Raw genomic sequence first — 15837 nt, 5'->3', positions numbered from 1 at the left:
GTGGGGGCAGCACCAACATCGGAGGAAGTGGACGAGCGACCATCGGGGCTTTTGGAGAAGTCTGTGCTTCTCAAAAGGCGGAGATAGCGTCAATAGGAAGGGTTCGACTGGCTTTGAGAAAGAAAAGAAAGAAAGTTGGATGAAATCAACATGCCGCCGTTTCGCATTGTCATCGTGGGAGGCGGGATCGCTGGATTTACTGCAGCGATCGCTCTTCGTGGACCAAACAGACAGATCACGGTCCTTGAGCAGTCCAGACTCAATAAGGAAATTGGTGCTTTGATTTCACTGCAACCGAATGCATCCAGGATTGTCGAGTCTACTTGGGGACTAAAGAAGGGACTGGCGGCGGCTAGAGAAATTGTCGATGAAGGGTTCCGTGTCTATAACACCGACGGAATTCTCGCCAACACCGTGCCTCTAACCACTAAGACGGAATTTGGTGCAGACCGGTTGTGTTTTCACAGAAGAGATCTTCATGATCAGTTCAAGGGGGCGGCAGTCTCTCCCGACCGTGCAGGCGAGCCGGTGACAGTCCGAGTCGCCTCAAGGGTAGTTGACTGCAGTCCCCTGGATGGCACAGTCACCCTTGATGGAGGGGAGGTCATTACGGCAGATTTGATTGTTGCCGCTGATGGAATGTAAGTCTGGAAGATACAATACCTTGCTTCAGAATTCAGATGCTGATCACTGCGATATAGTCACAGCGTGATCCGCAAGCACGTTTTGCAAGAAGAGCCTTCTCCATTACCCACGGGGCATTCTGGTGAGTACTTAACTCATCTAATTTTGATATGAAAAAAAGAGTCTTCTGTTGACCGCATAATTCTCAGCCTATCGCCTGATGGTACGTTCAAAGCACCCATAGTTTGATAGTTTGAATCGACTAACATTGTTTAGATTCCCTCTGAGACCCTGGAAAAGGAAGAGCTAGAGTTCTGCTCCAAGATCAATCCTCGTGAGCCTTTCACCTCGATGATGGTTGCCCATAACTGTCGACTAGTTATGGGGCCTGGCAGGCAAGGTGAGGTGTACGGTATTACTGCATTGGTGCCCGACGGTAAGTGAGGATTGCCATCATCGTATAGGTTTCACCGTTAATCAGTGTCTTGCAGAGCAAATGAACGAGGACCCTGGCGCAAAGCAGTCCTGGGTTTCCGAAGGAGACCTAGGCAAGATGCTGCAGACCTTTTCGGAGTTCCCTCCCTGGGTCACAAGTATCTTTAAGTACGAGACTCTTCTTTCAATTATTAGATAAGTCGCTAATAGCTAGCAGACACTCTGTGGATCTCGGACTATGGCAATTGCGTGATTTGGTAAGTATTTCATTCTGCTCAGAGAACCAAAGAAGCCTTTTACTGACCAAATCCTAGGATCCCCTAAAGACTTGGCATCGTGGCCGAGTCATTCTCATTGGAGATGCTGCACATGCCATGCTCCCTACACAGGGCCAGGGTGCTAGTCAAGCAATTGAAGATGCGGAGGCCTTGGGAGCCTTCTTCGAAGGTGTCAACGAGCCGCCCTCAGCAGAGACATTGTCGGAGATTTTGGAAGTGAGTTAATTGTTCTTGTACTTGTATTGCCAGGGCTCTGGAAAAATATCGCTAAACACTGGAATTGTAGAATATATTCCAGGCTCGTTATTCTCGCGTCAGCCTGATCCAGGCATACAGCAGGGAGGCGGCCAAGCCAGCGGCTGCAAAGAAGACGGTCACTTTGTAAGACAGTTGGATTCTACCGAAGGAATAGACGCCTGATTAATGATACTGTTGCAGGAGACCCGACGAGTTCATGAAGTTCAATTGTATGTATCGCGGGGCAAAGGCTTGGAGTAACGATCAGATCCCGGTGTCGGCTTGAGCATAGCGAAGAACTGGTAGCAACGAGCTAGTAAGATTTCAAGATTCTATATTGGTTATATAGGTTCAATGTGTATGTATCATGAAATGGCTCAACCATGAGATTCAAGGGCCAATTATGACCTAGTAGTGGAAGTATACTGTTTTAGCTATATCGTGTTGTTGCTACAGTTTTTGGACCTTGATCCGATGGAATATCCAATAAAAATGATGATTTCGCGAATTCTTAATAACTCTACCCGCGGCTAAACACCGGCACTGTAGATTCAGCGACTGTAAGCGATGGTAGACGCGAAAGGTCCAGTAGCCCAGTTCTAGTTGTCTAGACAGCACCCCGCAAGAGTCAAGACTGGAGAAAAAGCAGGTTGACCCACATTCCCCAAATTTGCCGACGCCTCATTCTAAAGTCTGCCAAATAGCGAGACGCTGAATGGCCGAGGCCGTTGGTTGTCAAGGATTTTAGCTCTGCAAATCACTTTGGCCAGTTCAAGCCATCGGCAAGTCGTGGCCCGCAAAATCCCACGCTCTCCCGATCGCCGCCCTTCGGCCCTCCGCACATAAATCGGTCTCTCGTCCACTTTTGTCTTCCCCACTTCCCCCGAGGTTCCATCATGCCCGACAGTCCGGAGAACCCTCGACGTTCCCCGCGTAGGGTCGTGAATCATCGCTGTCCGCACTGCGACAAGGCGTATGAACGGCCGGACCATTTGGCGCGTCATCTAGATTCACGTGAGTAGTGAGGCCGATCGCCATGTGGGAGAATTTCCTAGAAGGCTGAAAGTCCAGGATTGATCAGATCGCAATGAACGTGTGTACCAATGTCCGACCTGTCAACGTGGTTTCAATCGCCGGTATGTCCATCTCAAGCGCGATTGAGTATTGCGCTGCTTTGCGTCGCGGTCAACTAACAACGACCAGGGATGTCTTGCAGCGACACCAGGCCGTCCATGAAAAAGATGAGGCGGAAGGTAAGACCTCGACTCGACGGACAAAGGAGCGCGCAATTGAAGCGTGTGAAGCGTGCGCGACTGCGAAACTAAGCTGTGACAACGAAAGACCCTGCAAAGTATGCCAGCCAGCTTGAAGCCCTGGGATCCCCGCACTAACAGACTTGTAGCGATGCCATTCGAAACAGATACAATGTGTTCCCAGATCTAAAGGCACCCGTCGATCAAGCGAGCGCCTATCGTATCCTCTGTCGCTCCCACCATATTCGCCGCATGTCGGAGGCCCAGCGCCGGATCTATCGACTCTCACAGCAACACCCGAATCGGGACCGTCTGAATTCAGTGTTCCACCGCCATCAGAATCATTCTCGGGGAATGCGCATGAGATGTACGACTCGAATATCGCACCACCTGGCGAGATGGCATTAGAAGCCTTCATCCCGCAAAGGAATGTGCAGGCGTATTCTCCTCTGAACGGATTTCCTGCATTTTTCGAACAGGTCATGTTGCCAGGTCTGGAGGCCGATGATGCAGCTCACGGTCCACAACAGCCGCGAGTGTTCGACTTCATGCAGGACACCGATTTTACTTTTTCGGATACCGACATATTTGGTACGGACTTTATACCAGATCTCGACAAGATCCTCGATATTCCGATCGCAGTTTCCGAATTCGAGGATCCTCGACAATCCCCGCCAGATGACCAAGAGTCCGCGAGCCGGCGTGCTGCAGCTTTTGGGCGGTCTTTATGGTGAGTCTGTGGAAATTATTCTCTTGACTAGTCTGTTACTAACACTATGGGTAGGCTGTGGGTCCCAGAGAAAAATCAACATGCATTTAGTGAAGAGAGACGAATCCCCTTGCGCGACAGTGATAGTATCCCATCCGATCACCAAATCCGGTTGGATGCAATAAAAATACCTGGAAAACTCTCATATCAAGCACGAGATGATATCTTAAAGTTGGTCTTACGGACCGGAGGCTCACGACTTTCAGTCACAACATTCCCGTCTGCAGACTATCTTGACACGCTCATCAAAATCGGCATTGGGAAGCGAACCGAGACAGATGCGTGGATTCACCCCTACACCTTTTACGACTCAATTTATCAACAGTTGCACCCTGAGCTACTTACAGCGTTGGTCGCGGCAGGCTGTGTGTGCTGTGGAATGCCCTCTATCAATAAGACTGGTATCATTCTGCAAGAAATTACGAGAGTGGGCCTGGCACAATTAGTACGTCCTCCTAGTTGAAGATTTTGAGGACATCGTTAACGAATTTGGGCATACAGGTTGAAGATGACAACAGTGTGCTACGCGATCTGCAATATTTGCAGGCCTCAATGATATGGCTGGATATTGGAGTTTTCTGTGGCTATACCCGGAAAATGCAGATCGCTGAAAGCTATTTGCAGCCACTCTGCACGGTAAGTAGCACGACTCTAGCTGGATGTGACTGTTTGATGCTTATCATGTATACCAGGCAGTGCGTCGTGGTGCGGCTTTTGACAGGTCAACGTACACGGTCATCACTCCATATACATTTGGCAATGATGATGAATCATTACGACGAGCATGGCATGCTTGGGTACGACAAGAATCTCTCAAAAGGTATGTAATGAGAATTCTTGCTATCTAACTTGCAGTACTGATCAATGTAGACTTGTATATCATTTGTTCGGCCATGACGTGGAGGTAGCCACAGCTATGAATCGACCTGCTATCATCTCCTACACGGAGTTGACGCTGCCATTCCCCTCAGCCAGAGAGCTCTGGCTTGCTCCAACCGCCAGAGCCTGGAGGGATATTTGGACAGCCAAGTACCGGTTGACTGGCTGCTCTGAGTTGAATCTGCGTGATCTACTTTCAGATCCATCATTGATGAGTCAACTACCTCCGGACCTTGACCTGGAAATTGCGAGATCTGCACTGCTACAAGGTCTTGCTCTGCAAGTGTGGGAGTTCCGCCAGCAGATGCTTCTGTCCCAGAACTCCCGATCTGGACCACGTGCGACTACTCGGTTGTGGTTGCAAAGTCGACAAGAAGACCTGTAAGTGTTTGAAATTGATCAGTTATACTGAATGAGCCATCTGATCCATTTCTTAGATATACAACCCTCCGGGCCGTGCAGGAAGACTCCCCAAGCGCCCCGCCTGTCACAACATTAATGAACGAGTTCGTGATGATGTACCTCCACATTGACATCGACGCCATCCAGCGGTTCGTCGGAAAGATGGGCGAGCTAGACGCTCGTCGCGCCTACCCTGGTCTCCGAGACTGGAGCCGCACCAAAGAAGCGCGGTCCGCCATCTGGCACGCCGGCCAAGTGCTTCGCGCGGCCCGGAAAGTGGTCGCATATGAGTTCCGCGGGTTTGAGTCCTTGGCTATCTACCATGCGACACTGGTTCTGTGGGTATACGGGTTACTCCAATGTGGCGAGACCAAGCGACACGAGGTAGCCACCCCCATGAGCGAAGCCGATCCCACTCCGCAAGTTCCCCTGGATGGCCCCGAGGACCAAGTGACCAAGGCCTTTTTGGGTCACGGCGTCGGGCGACCCGGATTGATGATGGTTCAGTCCCGCGGTGGCAATGAAGGGAATGCCAACAAGGTTTTCTGTGAATTAAGCAAGCCTCGTGCGGTAATGGCTGTAGCGCGGCAGGTGTTTGAAGGCAATTGTCCGCTTCCCTTGCCGGATGATATGCTTCCACCGATGATTCAAAACTTGTGTTCTCTGATTGAGGATTTGGGGAATCTACGATGATGATACTACGATATTAGACGTTGAATTAAACAGACCTTGTACCATAAGCACACGTCTTCTGGCATTACCCCGTATATTCACAGCTCATGAGGTTTCTTAGCAAACAACGGACCGAACTAACGAGAACTGCCGACCGAAGCGCCAATCAGCAACTTCCAATTTGATCTCGGCATGTGGGCGATCCACCCCCACGGGGAATGCGAATTTGCCCCAACTTTGACTGTTCGACTTGTTGAACTTTTGCACTTTTTGACTTTTTTTGACAACTCGGCCTGAACGGGGAGATCCACCCACTATCGCCGTCCATTTCTCCCCAGTGACAGTCCTCCAAGATCCAGCTCGTTCCCCAGTCTATGTCCATGCACCGACCGAACTAGACTCCCCCCCTCCGGCGCGCAATGGCGGCATCGCTGTGGAGGAGCCGATGACTCTAGCTGGCAGCCTAGCACAGAAAAAGGCACAGCTTTGCCATCATCTGGACGTTTCTTTTCCTCTCTCTCTTTCTTTTCCCCGGAGCCGCTGCGCGTCCAGATATTCACTTCCCCCCAATCTGGTTCACAGCGCAGATATCATGGCTACTATTATTGATCAGAAAGTCAAGATCGAGTTCGTGGAGGATGTGGAGCCGCAACCTGTCAAGGATGGCGAGGTGCTCGTCGATGCGGCTGGGGAGATTCAGCGGTTGCCCGTTCCTAGTGCCGATCCCAATGATCCTCTCAACTTCACCTTGTGGGAGAAGACAGGCGTGATTGTCAGTTGCTGCTGGTTCTCGATCATGTCTCTCTCCGTTGTCGGTGGTCTGGGATCTATCTTGGGTATCTTCTTTGGGTTGTATATGCCGCAGGGTTATAGTACGACTCAGGTTGTTTGGTTAGGAACGTTTCCTTCGTTATTTGTTGGTGTTGGTGAGTATATAGAGCGTCTGATTTGCTGAGCGACATGGTATGGCTAATACGGCCAGGAAATTATCTTATTCTTCCCTTGGGTCTGGTGTACGGTCGTCGACCTACTGCCATTGGGTCAATTGTGGTCCTTTTTGTTGCGACGATTGGATGTGCTGTGTCACAGACTTTTGAGCAGCATCTTGGTCTGCGATGTCTCCAAGGGTTGGCAACCGGTGCTACAGAGTCGGTTAGTATTTTCTGTCTTTGCCTACTGCGATGTGCGTACTAATTAACCGTCCTGTCTAGCTTCTTCCCCTGATGCTCTCGGAGGTGACCTTTGTCCACCAGCGTGGCCTTGTCTTCGGTGTCTACTGGGCAACCCAGAATGTGGTGACCAGCTGTCTGAACATCGCGTCTTCCTATGAAGCTGCCGCTCTGGGCTGGCGCTGGTTCTACTGGGTTTACGTAATGGCCGTCGGTGTCGGCCTTTTCATTGTCATCTTCAGCTGCTTTGAGACACGCTACCAGCGGCGCGCACAGCTTGTCAATGGCCAGGTTATCGTAACTGATCAGTTCGGCGTCACCCAGATTCTGACAGGTCAGCAAGCTCAGGAGTACCTGCTGGCTCTCGAAGCCGAGGAGCAGGAAATCCCAGACGAGGCCCGACCCAAGAAGACATACATGGAGATGCTCGCCCCGTGGCAGAAGCCATCAAAGCACCCTGTGAAGACCATTTTGATGGCCTGGTTCCACATGTTCGAAGCCTTCAGCTCCCCCGGAATCCTGTACGCGACCGTGTTGTCTGCTGTGGTGCTGGGGTGCAGTGTCGGCATGTCCTTGACTTACGACACCGTGCTGCAGGAGAACTATGGCTGGGCTGCCAAGAATGTTGGTTTGATCAACCTGGGCGGTGTCTTTGGTGGCTTTGGAGGCATGCTCTACGCTGGTATCTTTGGTGATTGGTTTATTCTGCGCCTGGCCAAGCGCGCTAATGGCGTCCACACGCCCGAGCATCGCCTGGTTCTGCTGATCTTTCCCGGTATCCTGACGGTCGTTTCGCTTCTCCTGTATGGGTTCACCGCTAATGGCAATGCCACCTGGGGTGGGCCGTACATGGGATGGACACTGTTGCAGGTCGCGTTCGTCTCGGTGCTCATTTTGTCCACTTCTTTTGCTGCCGAGGCGTGGGAGAGGAACCCTGGTCCTGCCCTTGTGGCAGTTGTTGGCACAAAGAACGTCATCGCGTTTGGTATCAGCTATGGCTTGAACCCAATGGTTTCCAAGTACAGCTACCCAGTCGCGATGGGAATTCTGACTGCCGTTGCTGGGGGAATTTTCCTCTTGGGAGTCCCCGTCTATTTCTTCAATCCTGCGGTAAGCCTGCGCTTCAAATCATTGAATTGTTCTACTTCAAGTGCTGACCTTGTTGTTTCTTTAGTGGCGCCGCTACATGCAACGACGTGAAGCCAAGAACTAAGCTGAAACACGAATGCCTGGATTTGCATGGGATGACCCATCATATTATACTGGCTGTCGTGTGGCTTGCTCAGCTGACGGAATCGCTCCATTTCATGATCCTATGAGGAGTACATCATGGATGGAGAACATGTAGTAGTAGTAGAAATTCTTTCTGTAGAAGTAGGATTGTTGAATGCGAACGCCCTCAGGCTTTTGATCATTAACATGGTTTCTTTGTAGAGTGGATTAGAAATGCGGCCCACAGCACAGAGTACTCAATGAGAGGTGCCTTGGAAAGCTGGAGGTAACAAAATTGTGACACTATTGACTACGAATAAGCCGAAGAGAGGACGATGTCATAGTTCAGCCTACAGACCGAGCTCTCTTATCAAATTCATTTTCAAGTAAACGTCATAGCCTATCGGAGGGTCCAGCCCTTCCCAAGATATTGAGCCACATGACTGCAGAGAAAGTAGCGTTTCGAATTGCCTTCAACTAGATTGTACATTACAATTAGAGATTGATGAAAATATAGAGTAAAAATCTGAGCAATTGTAGGCTTGAAATCATAATTCTTGATGTAGTCCAGGGCTATCCACCTTCCGGAAGAGTGAATATCCCGTCCAAGGCAATGTGCGGTAGATCGAAACTCGAGTGGAGCTTGATCCTTGTTCCGGGACCGCTAGAATATCCCAAACTAGCAGATTAAGCGATCCTCTCGATCCATTCGGCATCCAGTTGGGTCGGCGGCACGCCACCCTCCCCAGCTTTCCCCGCATTACCAACCTCTTGGGCACTGCAGTTTCCGGGTAATGACCCCGCGGAACTTCAATCGAAGTGGTGACCTCAACTTCATGCCTTGCTCTTGAACTATTGAGCCCTACGCGGAGGGGATTGCACCAAGATCAGATCCTTGATCGGCGAGTCCAACATGAGTTTCCAACGTCTCGCCAACAAAGTCGCTATCGTGACCGGCGCTTCATCGGGGCTAGGCCGTGCCATCGCCACAGCCTATTCTCGGGAGGGTGCACACGTGGTCTGCGCAGACTTGACTCCTTCTGCCCGTTCGACTGTTCCGAAGGAAGCGGCTATTGATACAGTCGACTTGATTCACCAGAATGGAAGGAGAGCAATCTTCGTCAAGACCGATGTTGGCGACGCGAAAGCCATTGAGCATATGGTGAATACTGCTGTGGCCGAGTTCAGAAGATTAGACATGTTAGTTCCAGAGTCAAACGATCATAGCCCATGCATCTCTTTGGCACATGGGTTGTTTTCTTGGCCTATTCTTTGCTTCAGTCGATATTTGCTGACGGCTGGAAGTATAGTTAATAACGCTGGGGTATCACTCGAGTCACGATTTCCAAACCCTATCCATACCACATCAGAACAGGCATGGGATGAGACCATGCGAGTCAACGCAAGATCAGTGTTTTTGGGTTGCAAGTATGCTCTCGCACAGATGCTCAAGCAAGACTCTGTTCACCCGTCTGGTGATAAAGGCTGGATCATAAATATTTCGTCAATCATGGCATCTATTGCGGGGAATGACAACCGTGGGTTCCTTCAGCGCTCAGGATAGTGGCTGTGATGGTTGCTGAGAATTGACTATTTTGCAGCATCTTACTGTGCCTCTAAAGGAGCAGTGAGTAGCCTGACAAGGCAGGTCGCGTTGGACTACGCGAAGTACCGCATTCATTGTAATGCAATCTGCCCGGGTTGTAAGTTGCGTTCTCAGAAAGACTGTGGAACCCTCCCCCCCACCCCCAAAACTTTATAATGCTGACCGAGTTTTCAATTGGGAATAGATACACAGACAGCCCTTCTACTTGAGACTACATCTAACCTGACGCCAATTGAGGATATCCAGCGCAGGCACCCATTCGGGGGTATTGGGAAGCCCGAGGATATTGCACGATTTGCCGTGGTTCTAGCCAGTGATGATGCTGCCTTGGTTACTGGAGCGTGCCACATCGTGGACGGTGGTTATACTGCTCGATAGTTCTCGGTATCATAATGCTGAGTAGTGGAGCCGACACGTAAGTCGGCCCGATGTTGTGCTAGCTGAGGCCAATTGATCGACGGAATGAATACTCTAGCCCGGATGCCACTGAAGGTCAATCTTATCCGTTCCTAGAACATTGGAACTGTAATTGAAGTAGTATGAGGCTCTCTGCAGAATGAATCCCAAGATTTGAAAGTGTATTTATCCCTTGACAGTAATTGCTGGTTGGAAAGCCTCGTCGTAGGTGCTCGCCGATTATCGAACTCGCGGAAGACTAATCCCCGACCGGGATTTGTATTTTATTCGAGTTGGGATGACCTTTGCGGTGGTATCAAGGCCCGAACTCAATTTTATTTCGTCATCTTACCGAGTATCGTCCGATGTACTGCTAAGCAAGCCGTCTAGAGATAGATTCCCCCGCGGGCATTGACGTAGGGTGAGAAGCTTCGAACTAGCCTTCTTGCGCATGAATCGCTTCACGAATAGAATCTCGGTTTATGACTGGTTGCAGTTATTCCGTGTATTCAAGGCGCGAAAAAATCTTTCGGGTGACAAGTTGACCGGCGGTTTCAGTTTTGAGCTTCTTCTGAAGTTTCCTCGTCTCGGCGCTCTTAAATTTCCTATTCTGGCGATAGCGTGACACGGGTTCGTTCTCGCAACCCCTTCCTCCCAGCCTGCGCATCTCCGCCACATCAATTCCTTGATACAACCCCATGGGGCAAGGATGAGACCCGGGGTAAGATATCTGTGCCTCGAAGTAATTAACGCAGATATATAAAAGGCATGAATTGGGAATATCTGATCGAATGACGCTAATCTCGTTGACAAGAGATTAGTTCACCCCTTCAGACTATAATGTTCTCTTCCACTCGCAAAGAGAAGAAGCCGTATTTCGGGCTAACAGGAGGATGGCTTACCTTCTGGTTAACGGTATACTCCCTATATTGGGCTTAAAATTGCGGTTCCATTTCCAGCTTTGCTAATGGCAACTAGGTCGCTTGTGCTACTGACATGACCTTATTTGGTTATGACCAAGGTGTATTCAGTGAGTGCCTCATCAAACGCTTTCAACGTACAGCCATAGATGCTAAACATTGGGCCCCATCCTAGGTGGAGTTGTCGTCACTCAAAACTTCCTCGAGATCCACGACCTCGTTGGACCGTCGAAGACAAAGGTTCTCTCTACTGTCACTGCGATCTACGATGTTGGCTGTTTTATCGGTGCTCTAGTGGCATTCACCATTGGAGAGCGTCTCGGACGCAAATCAGCTATTCTCTGTGGAACCACCGTTATGGCGATTGGGGCCCTCATTCAGACAACATCTTACAGTCTTCCGCAGATGTTTGTCGGTCGGACGATCCTTGGGTGAGCCCAGTCTCGCAATTCACTTCCAATGGCTTTTTTTAAACCCACAATTTCTAGTATCGGCAATGGAATTAATACTGCCACTGCACCAATTTGGCAAACCGAGACAGCTCAGCCACAATGGAGAGGAAAATTGGTCATTTTGGAAATGATGATGAACATTGCTGGCTTTACATTGGTCAACTGGATTAATTATGGCCTTTCGTTCCTGGGAGGATCAGTTGCATGGCGATTCCCTCTTGCATTTCAATTCGTTTTCATCTTTATCTTGTACGCTACAGTACCATGGCTGCCAGAATCTCCAAGGTCTGTGAGACTCCTGAATTTGAAAGGGATATCAAAAAGAACGCAGACACTAACGGGTTATAGATGGCTGATGGCCCATGGCCGCGAAGCAGAAGCACTTGAAGTCATCTGTTGTCTCGAAGCTAAGCCTGCCGATGACGCCTACGTTACTACTCTGCACGACGAGATTGCTTACAGTATATCATATGAGCGACAAAATGCTGTGCGATGGAGAGACATTTTCCTTCGTCGGAAGCACCCAAATGACACCAAAACGATACGACGACTGCTTCTGGGCGCAGGAACTCAGTTCATGCAGCAGTTCGAGGGCATCAACATCATGTCCTACTACTTGCCCACTGTTCTGATTAATTATGTTGGGCTTTCGAATGAGATGGCAAGACTTCTCACAGCATGCAATGCTACTTCATACTTGATAATTTCATGCCTGTTCGTCCCATTGATTGAACGATGGGGCCGAAGAAGTCTGATGCTTTTCTCGACTTTTGGCCAATTCTTGGCATTCTTGATTATTACCATCTTGCTACGGTTCGCGGAGGGGAGTCATGGAGGATCTACTGTCGCGACAGCCTCTATTGCTTTCTTCTTCCTCTACTATATCTCATTCGGTGCGGGCATGCTTGGTATTCCCTGGCTCTATCCGACTGAGATCAGCTCGCTTCCGATGCGGACGAAGGGAGCTGCGGTGGCGACAGCGACCAACTGGTATGAACTTTCCACAGCATTTGGTCATGTTAGTACTTCTGCTTATACTATTACAGGATCACCAACTTCGTCATTGTTGAGATCACCCCCATTGGCATCCAGAGCCTTGGCTGGAAATTCTGGATTGTCTGGACCGTGCTCAACGCCGTATTTATGCCCGTCATTTACTTCTTCTACCCTGAGACAGGTGAGTGAAACATTATAGCTCACTCCGAAAATCAAAGATTGATTATCTCTAACCCATTATATAGCCAACCGAACGCTCGAGGATCTTGACGCTTACTATCGTACCAATCCTTCATTGATTGTCACTCGGGATCCGGATGAGATTTGCAGCAAGCGTCCTTTGAGGTATATTCAACATGAAGATAAAGAGATTCAGAGGAATAAGGACCAGGGTAAAACAGGAGGCCCGGGCGTGGAGCACGTGGAGTAATTTGGCATGGAAGAGCCCTCGATGAAGCAACGGTATGCGGTCGGGATTCTGAGTTTCTGCGATACTCTTTGGCCAGATCAGGGTGCTGAATGTCCCGTTCGTCACTGCAAGATGACTGTGAGATAGGTATATGGAAAGAAATACCTAGATTCAAGAGAAACTGGCTATACCTATACTCCTGATTCCAAAGCAAATTTATAATAATTGGAGATTGCACAAAGTCTAAAATTACTGCCCGGTCCTGAGCTGCAATAAATCATCATAGACTGATCCGGGTAGGCAAGTCCAACTTAACGCGACTGCAAATGTCTTGAGTGTCAAAGTAGGTTAGTCTTTTTCCAAGTCCAGATAAACACCCGCCTAATTCTGGAAATGCTAGCAAGATCTTTCTTCTGCTCACACAGTCAGAAATGACTTGAGAATACTTTTTTAGGTGTTATATTATATGTGCCATCTTTTCATTATGTCTCATGTATAGGCCTGATTATCCAAATTTCTATCGACTGGTATAGCCACCATCAACCAAGATATCTGCCCCAGTTGTGTAGGTACTCGCATCACTAATCAAGTAAACATAGATTCCCTTGAGCTCCTTGGCAACACCATTGCGGCCCATGGGAATCATCGACCTCCACAAGTCCTTAGTCTCCTGGCTAATATAATCACTCAGGCCAGTATCAATATAACCAGGTGAGACAGAGTTAACTCTAGCGAAATCCCTCCACTCATTCGCGAGTGATTTTGCAAAGTGAATACAGCCGGCCTTAGCAACGTTATAGGACGTTTGCTCTTGCGGGTAGTTCGCAATGTGGCCCGACATGGACGATGTAAGTACAAATGAACCTGTCCCGCGCGCTTTGAAATGTGGTCCAACAGCCTTAGCGCAGTAAAATGGGCCATTCAAATCCACCTGGATAATCTTTGTCCAGTCTTCGACTTTACCATCAAGCACTCCTGTTTCGGCGGCTTGGCCTGCGTTCGCAATAAAGCCATCGATTTGGCCAAAATCATTGATAACACTTTGGACTAGCTTCTCCACTGAGCTATAGTCACAGATATCGCAGTAGTAGGCGACTACTTTGACGTTGAACTCTTCGCCTAGTCTCGCGGCGTTCTTCTTCGCTTCATCTTCTCGAGTGAAGTAGGTGATGGCCACAGAAGCGCCCATCTCGGCACAGCCGCGGGCTGCCTCGAAGCCAATGCCCTGGGAGCCTGATGCCCCAGTAACGACAACAACTTTGTTTTTCAGGCTGAAAAGATCGGCTAATCGATCAGCTTCAGGTATAGAGATCGGCATATTGGATTATTGGATTCGGCGAGGACAAGGTGGAGGGCTCGTGGAGGGAGGGGGTCGATTGGATTCCTTTTGGTTGAATCAACGAAAAATGAAGCAATGTCATATACGACTTTGTCAAGCAGCAATAGTTTTCATCACAAGTAATTTAAGTAGACCGTGGCTGTTGGGGTTTAAGTATCTCGGTTAACCGTGCGCAAAGAGACTTTATCCGAAACGAGAAAGACTCCCGAGTCAAAACTTTGGGCCGCCAAAATTCCTTAATGAGGAATAGCCTACCCCACCTTTCCAATCTAGGATGAAGGTTTCTTGGAGACTAATGCTCCTAGAATAGCAGATTAAGAGGCAAAAGCAGAGGTGTGATGCATAGCCACTGACCAGAGAATCAATATAAAGAGGGTGCAAGGCGTCCAATGATGAAGAGAAAACATCAAGCCATCTTCACACTCTCACATTCACATCATGGAGGTATGCTTCTACTCGATGCGAAGCATAAAAATGTGAATTGTGAATTCTAACTTGCATAGAACCCATCATTCGTTTTGCGCGCCGTCAAGGACGTTGTCATTGAAGACCGTCCCAAGCCTGTTCTCAAAGATCCTCACGATGTCATTGTCCACGTTGCACAGACCGGTATCTGCGGTAGCGATGTATGTCATGTTTCTAGAATCACGAGGAGGATTAATTGATCTCTGACTTCCCTTGCAGGTCCACTACTGGCAGCGTGGCCGCATTGGTGACTATAAACTCACCGGCCCTATGGTTCTGGGCCACGAATCCTCCGGTGTCATTGTTGAGACCGGCGAAAAGGTGACCAACCTCAAGCCCGGAGATCGCGTCGCCATGGAGCCCGGTGTGCCTTGCAGACGCTGTGATTACTGCCGTGGTGGCTCTTACCACCTTTGTGGTGACATGATCTTCGCTGCCACTCCACCCTGGGATGGTACCTTGGCCAAGTACTACGTCAACGCCGCCGACTTCTGCTACAAGGTGCCCGACTCCATGACCCTGGAAGAGGCAGCGATGGTTGAGCCTGTCTCTGTTGCCGTGGCGATCGCAAAGACGGCTGATCTCCGTGCCCACCAGACAGTACTCGTTCTCGGCTGTGGCCCCATTGGCGTTCTCTGCCAGGCTGTTGCAAAGGCCGCTGGTGCCAAGACTGTTATTGGCGTCGATGTTGTCCAGTCAAGGCTCGAGGTTGCCAAGTCATACGGAACTGACCACGTCTTTACTCCTCCTCGTGCCGAGCCTGGTGCTGACCCCATGGAACACGCTGAGAAAGTTTCGGAATTGATGAAAGAGCAGCTAGGTCTCGGTGAGGGTGCTGATGTTGTCCTGGAGTGCTCTGGCGCTGAGCCCTGTGTTCAGTTGGGTATCTTCGCGGCCAAGCGTGGAGCTACTTTCGTGCAAGCTGGAATGGGCAAGGAGAACATTACCTTCCCAATCACCGCCGTCTGCACTCGCGGCTTGATTATCAAGGGATCCATTCGCTACCTGACGGGCTGCTACCCCGCTGCCATTGATCTGATTGCCAAGGGTCAGATCGATGTGAAGCGCCTGATCACCAACCGCTATAAGTTTGAGGAATCTGAGAAGGCGTTCGAGCTTGTCAAGGCTGGACGGCAAGATGTGTTCAAGGTCATGATTTCTGGTGTTGACTATTAAATCGGTTCGACGATATCTCGACCATTGATAAATGAAAGACCTGGGAGCATTCACATCAAGGGAAAGGTTGAAGGAGTTCAGGGATAGATGGATCATTAAATTCGAAATATTGGAATAAATGTGCTTTCGAGATCATAAATAGTCATTG

At 49.5% G+C, this 15837-nt stretch overlaps 6 protein-coding genes across 6 annotated transcripts; 5 read left to right on the top strand and 1 right to left on the bottom strand.

Moving 5' to 3' along the window:
- Window positions 1-150: 150 nt before the first annotated feature.
- N7458_000099 (uncharacterized protein) lies at window positions 151-5570 on the top strand (the record flags this gene model as incomplete). Its single annotated transcript, XM_056903493.1, has 19 exons — window positions 151-641; window positions 702-766; window positions 834-847; window positions 901-1060; window positions 1116-1227; window positions 1277-1316; window positions 1374-1553; window positions 1624-1718; window positions 1776-1804; window positions 2124-2134; window positions 2279-2588; window positions 2656-2710; window positions 2778-2925; window positions 2977-3557; window positions 3612-4041; window positions 4098-4232; window positions 4289-4416; window positions 4467-4856; window positions 4913-5570. 19 exons carry the CDS (start codon window positions 151-153, stop codon window positions 5568-5570), a joined length of 4032 nt encoding a protein of 1343 aa, XP_056771260.1.
- Window positions 5571-6141: 571 nt separating this feature from the next.
- On the top strand, window positions 6142-7931 carry N7458_000098 (uncharacterized protein; the record flags this gene model as incomplete). Its single annotated transcript, XM_056903492.1, has 4 exons — window positions 6142-6475; window positions 6532-6701; window positions 6761-7828; window positions 7893-7931. 4 exons carry the CDS (start codon window positions 6142-6144, stop codon window positions 7929-7931), a joined length of 1611 nt encoding a protein of 536 aa, XP_056771259.1.
- Window positions 7932-8843: 912 nt separating this feature from the next.
- N7458_000097 (SDR family NAD(P)-dependent oxidoreductase) lies at window positions 8844-9914 on the top strand (the record flags this gene model as incomplete). The annotated part of the gene is made up of 4 exons (XM_056903491.1): window positions 8844-9130; window positions 9236-9468; window positions 9532-9633; window positions 9721-9914. The coding sequence occupies 4 exons, from the start codon at window positions 8844-8846 to the stop codon at window positions 9912-9914; spliced, it is 816 nt and encodes a 271-aa protein (XP_056771258.1).
- An 858-nt stretch (window positions 9915-10772) lies between these two features.
- Window positions 10773-12730, top strand: N7458_000096 (sugar porter family MFS transporter; the record flags this gene model as incomplete). Its single annotated transcript, XM_056903490.1, has 7 exons — window positions 10773-10847; window positions 10911-10962; window positions 11028-11283; window positions 11341-11589; window positions 11653-12294; window positions 12351-12481; window positions 12546-12730. 7 exons carry the CDS (start codon window positions 10773-10775, stop codon window positions 12728-12730), a joined length of 1590 nt encoding a protein of 529 aa, XP_056771257.1.
- A 496-nt stretch (window positions 12731-13226) lies between these two features.
- On the bottom strand, window positions 13227-14027 carry N7458_000095 (SDR family oxidoreductase; the record flags this gene model as incomplete). Its single annotated transcript, XM_056903489.1, has 1 exon — window positions 13227-14027. The coding sequence occupies one exon, from the start codon at window positions 14025-14027 to the stop codon at window positions 13227-13229; it is 801 nt and encodes a 266-aa protein (XP_056771256.1).
- A 459-nt stretch (window positions 14028-14486) lies between these two features.
- Window positions 14487-15689, top strand: N7458_000094 (NAD(P)-dependent alcohol dehydrogenase; the record flags this gene model as incomplete). Its single annotated transcript, XM_056903488.1, has 3 exons — window positions 14487-14492; window positions 14552-14674; window positions 14733-15689. 3 exons carry the CDS (start codon window positions 14487-14489, stop codon window positions 15687-15689), a joined length of 1086 nt encoding a protein of 361 aa, XP_056771255.1.
- Window positions 15690-15837: the final 148 nt, after the last annotated feature.

The sequence above is a fragment of the Penicillium daleae genome, assembly GCF_028827525.1.
Source record: "Penicillium daleae strain IBT 16125 chromosome Unknown utg000001l_segment0_segment0, whole genome shotgun sequence".
Taxonomy (NCBI): domain Eukaryota; kingdom Fungi; phylum Ascomycota; class Eurotiomycetes; order Eurotiales; family Aspergillaceae; genus Penicillium; species Penicillium daleae.
Note: the sequence above shows the minus strand (reverse complement) of the source record. Positions and strands in the feature narration are given on the sequence as shown.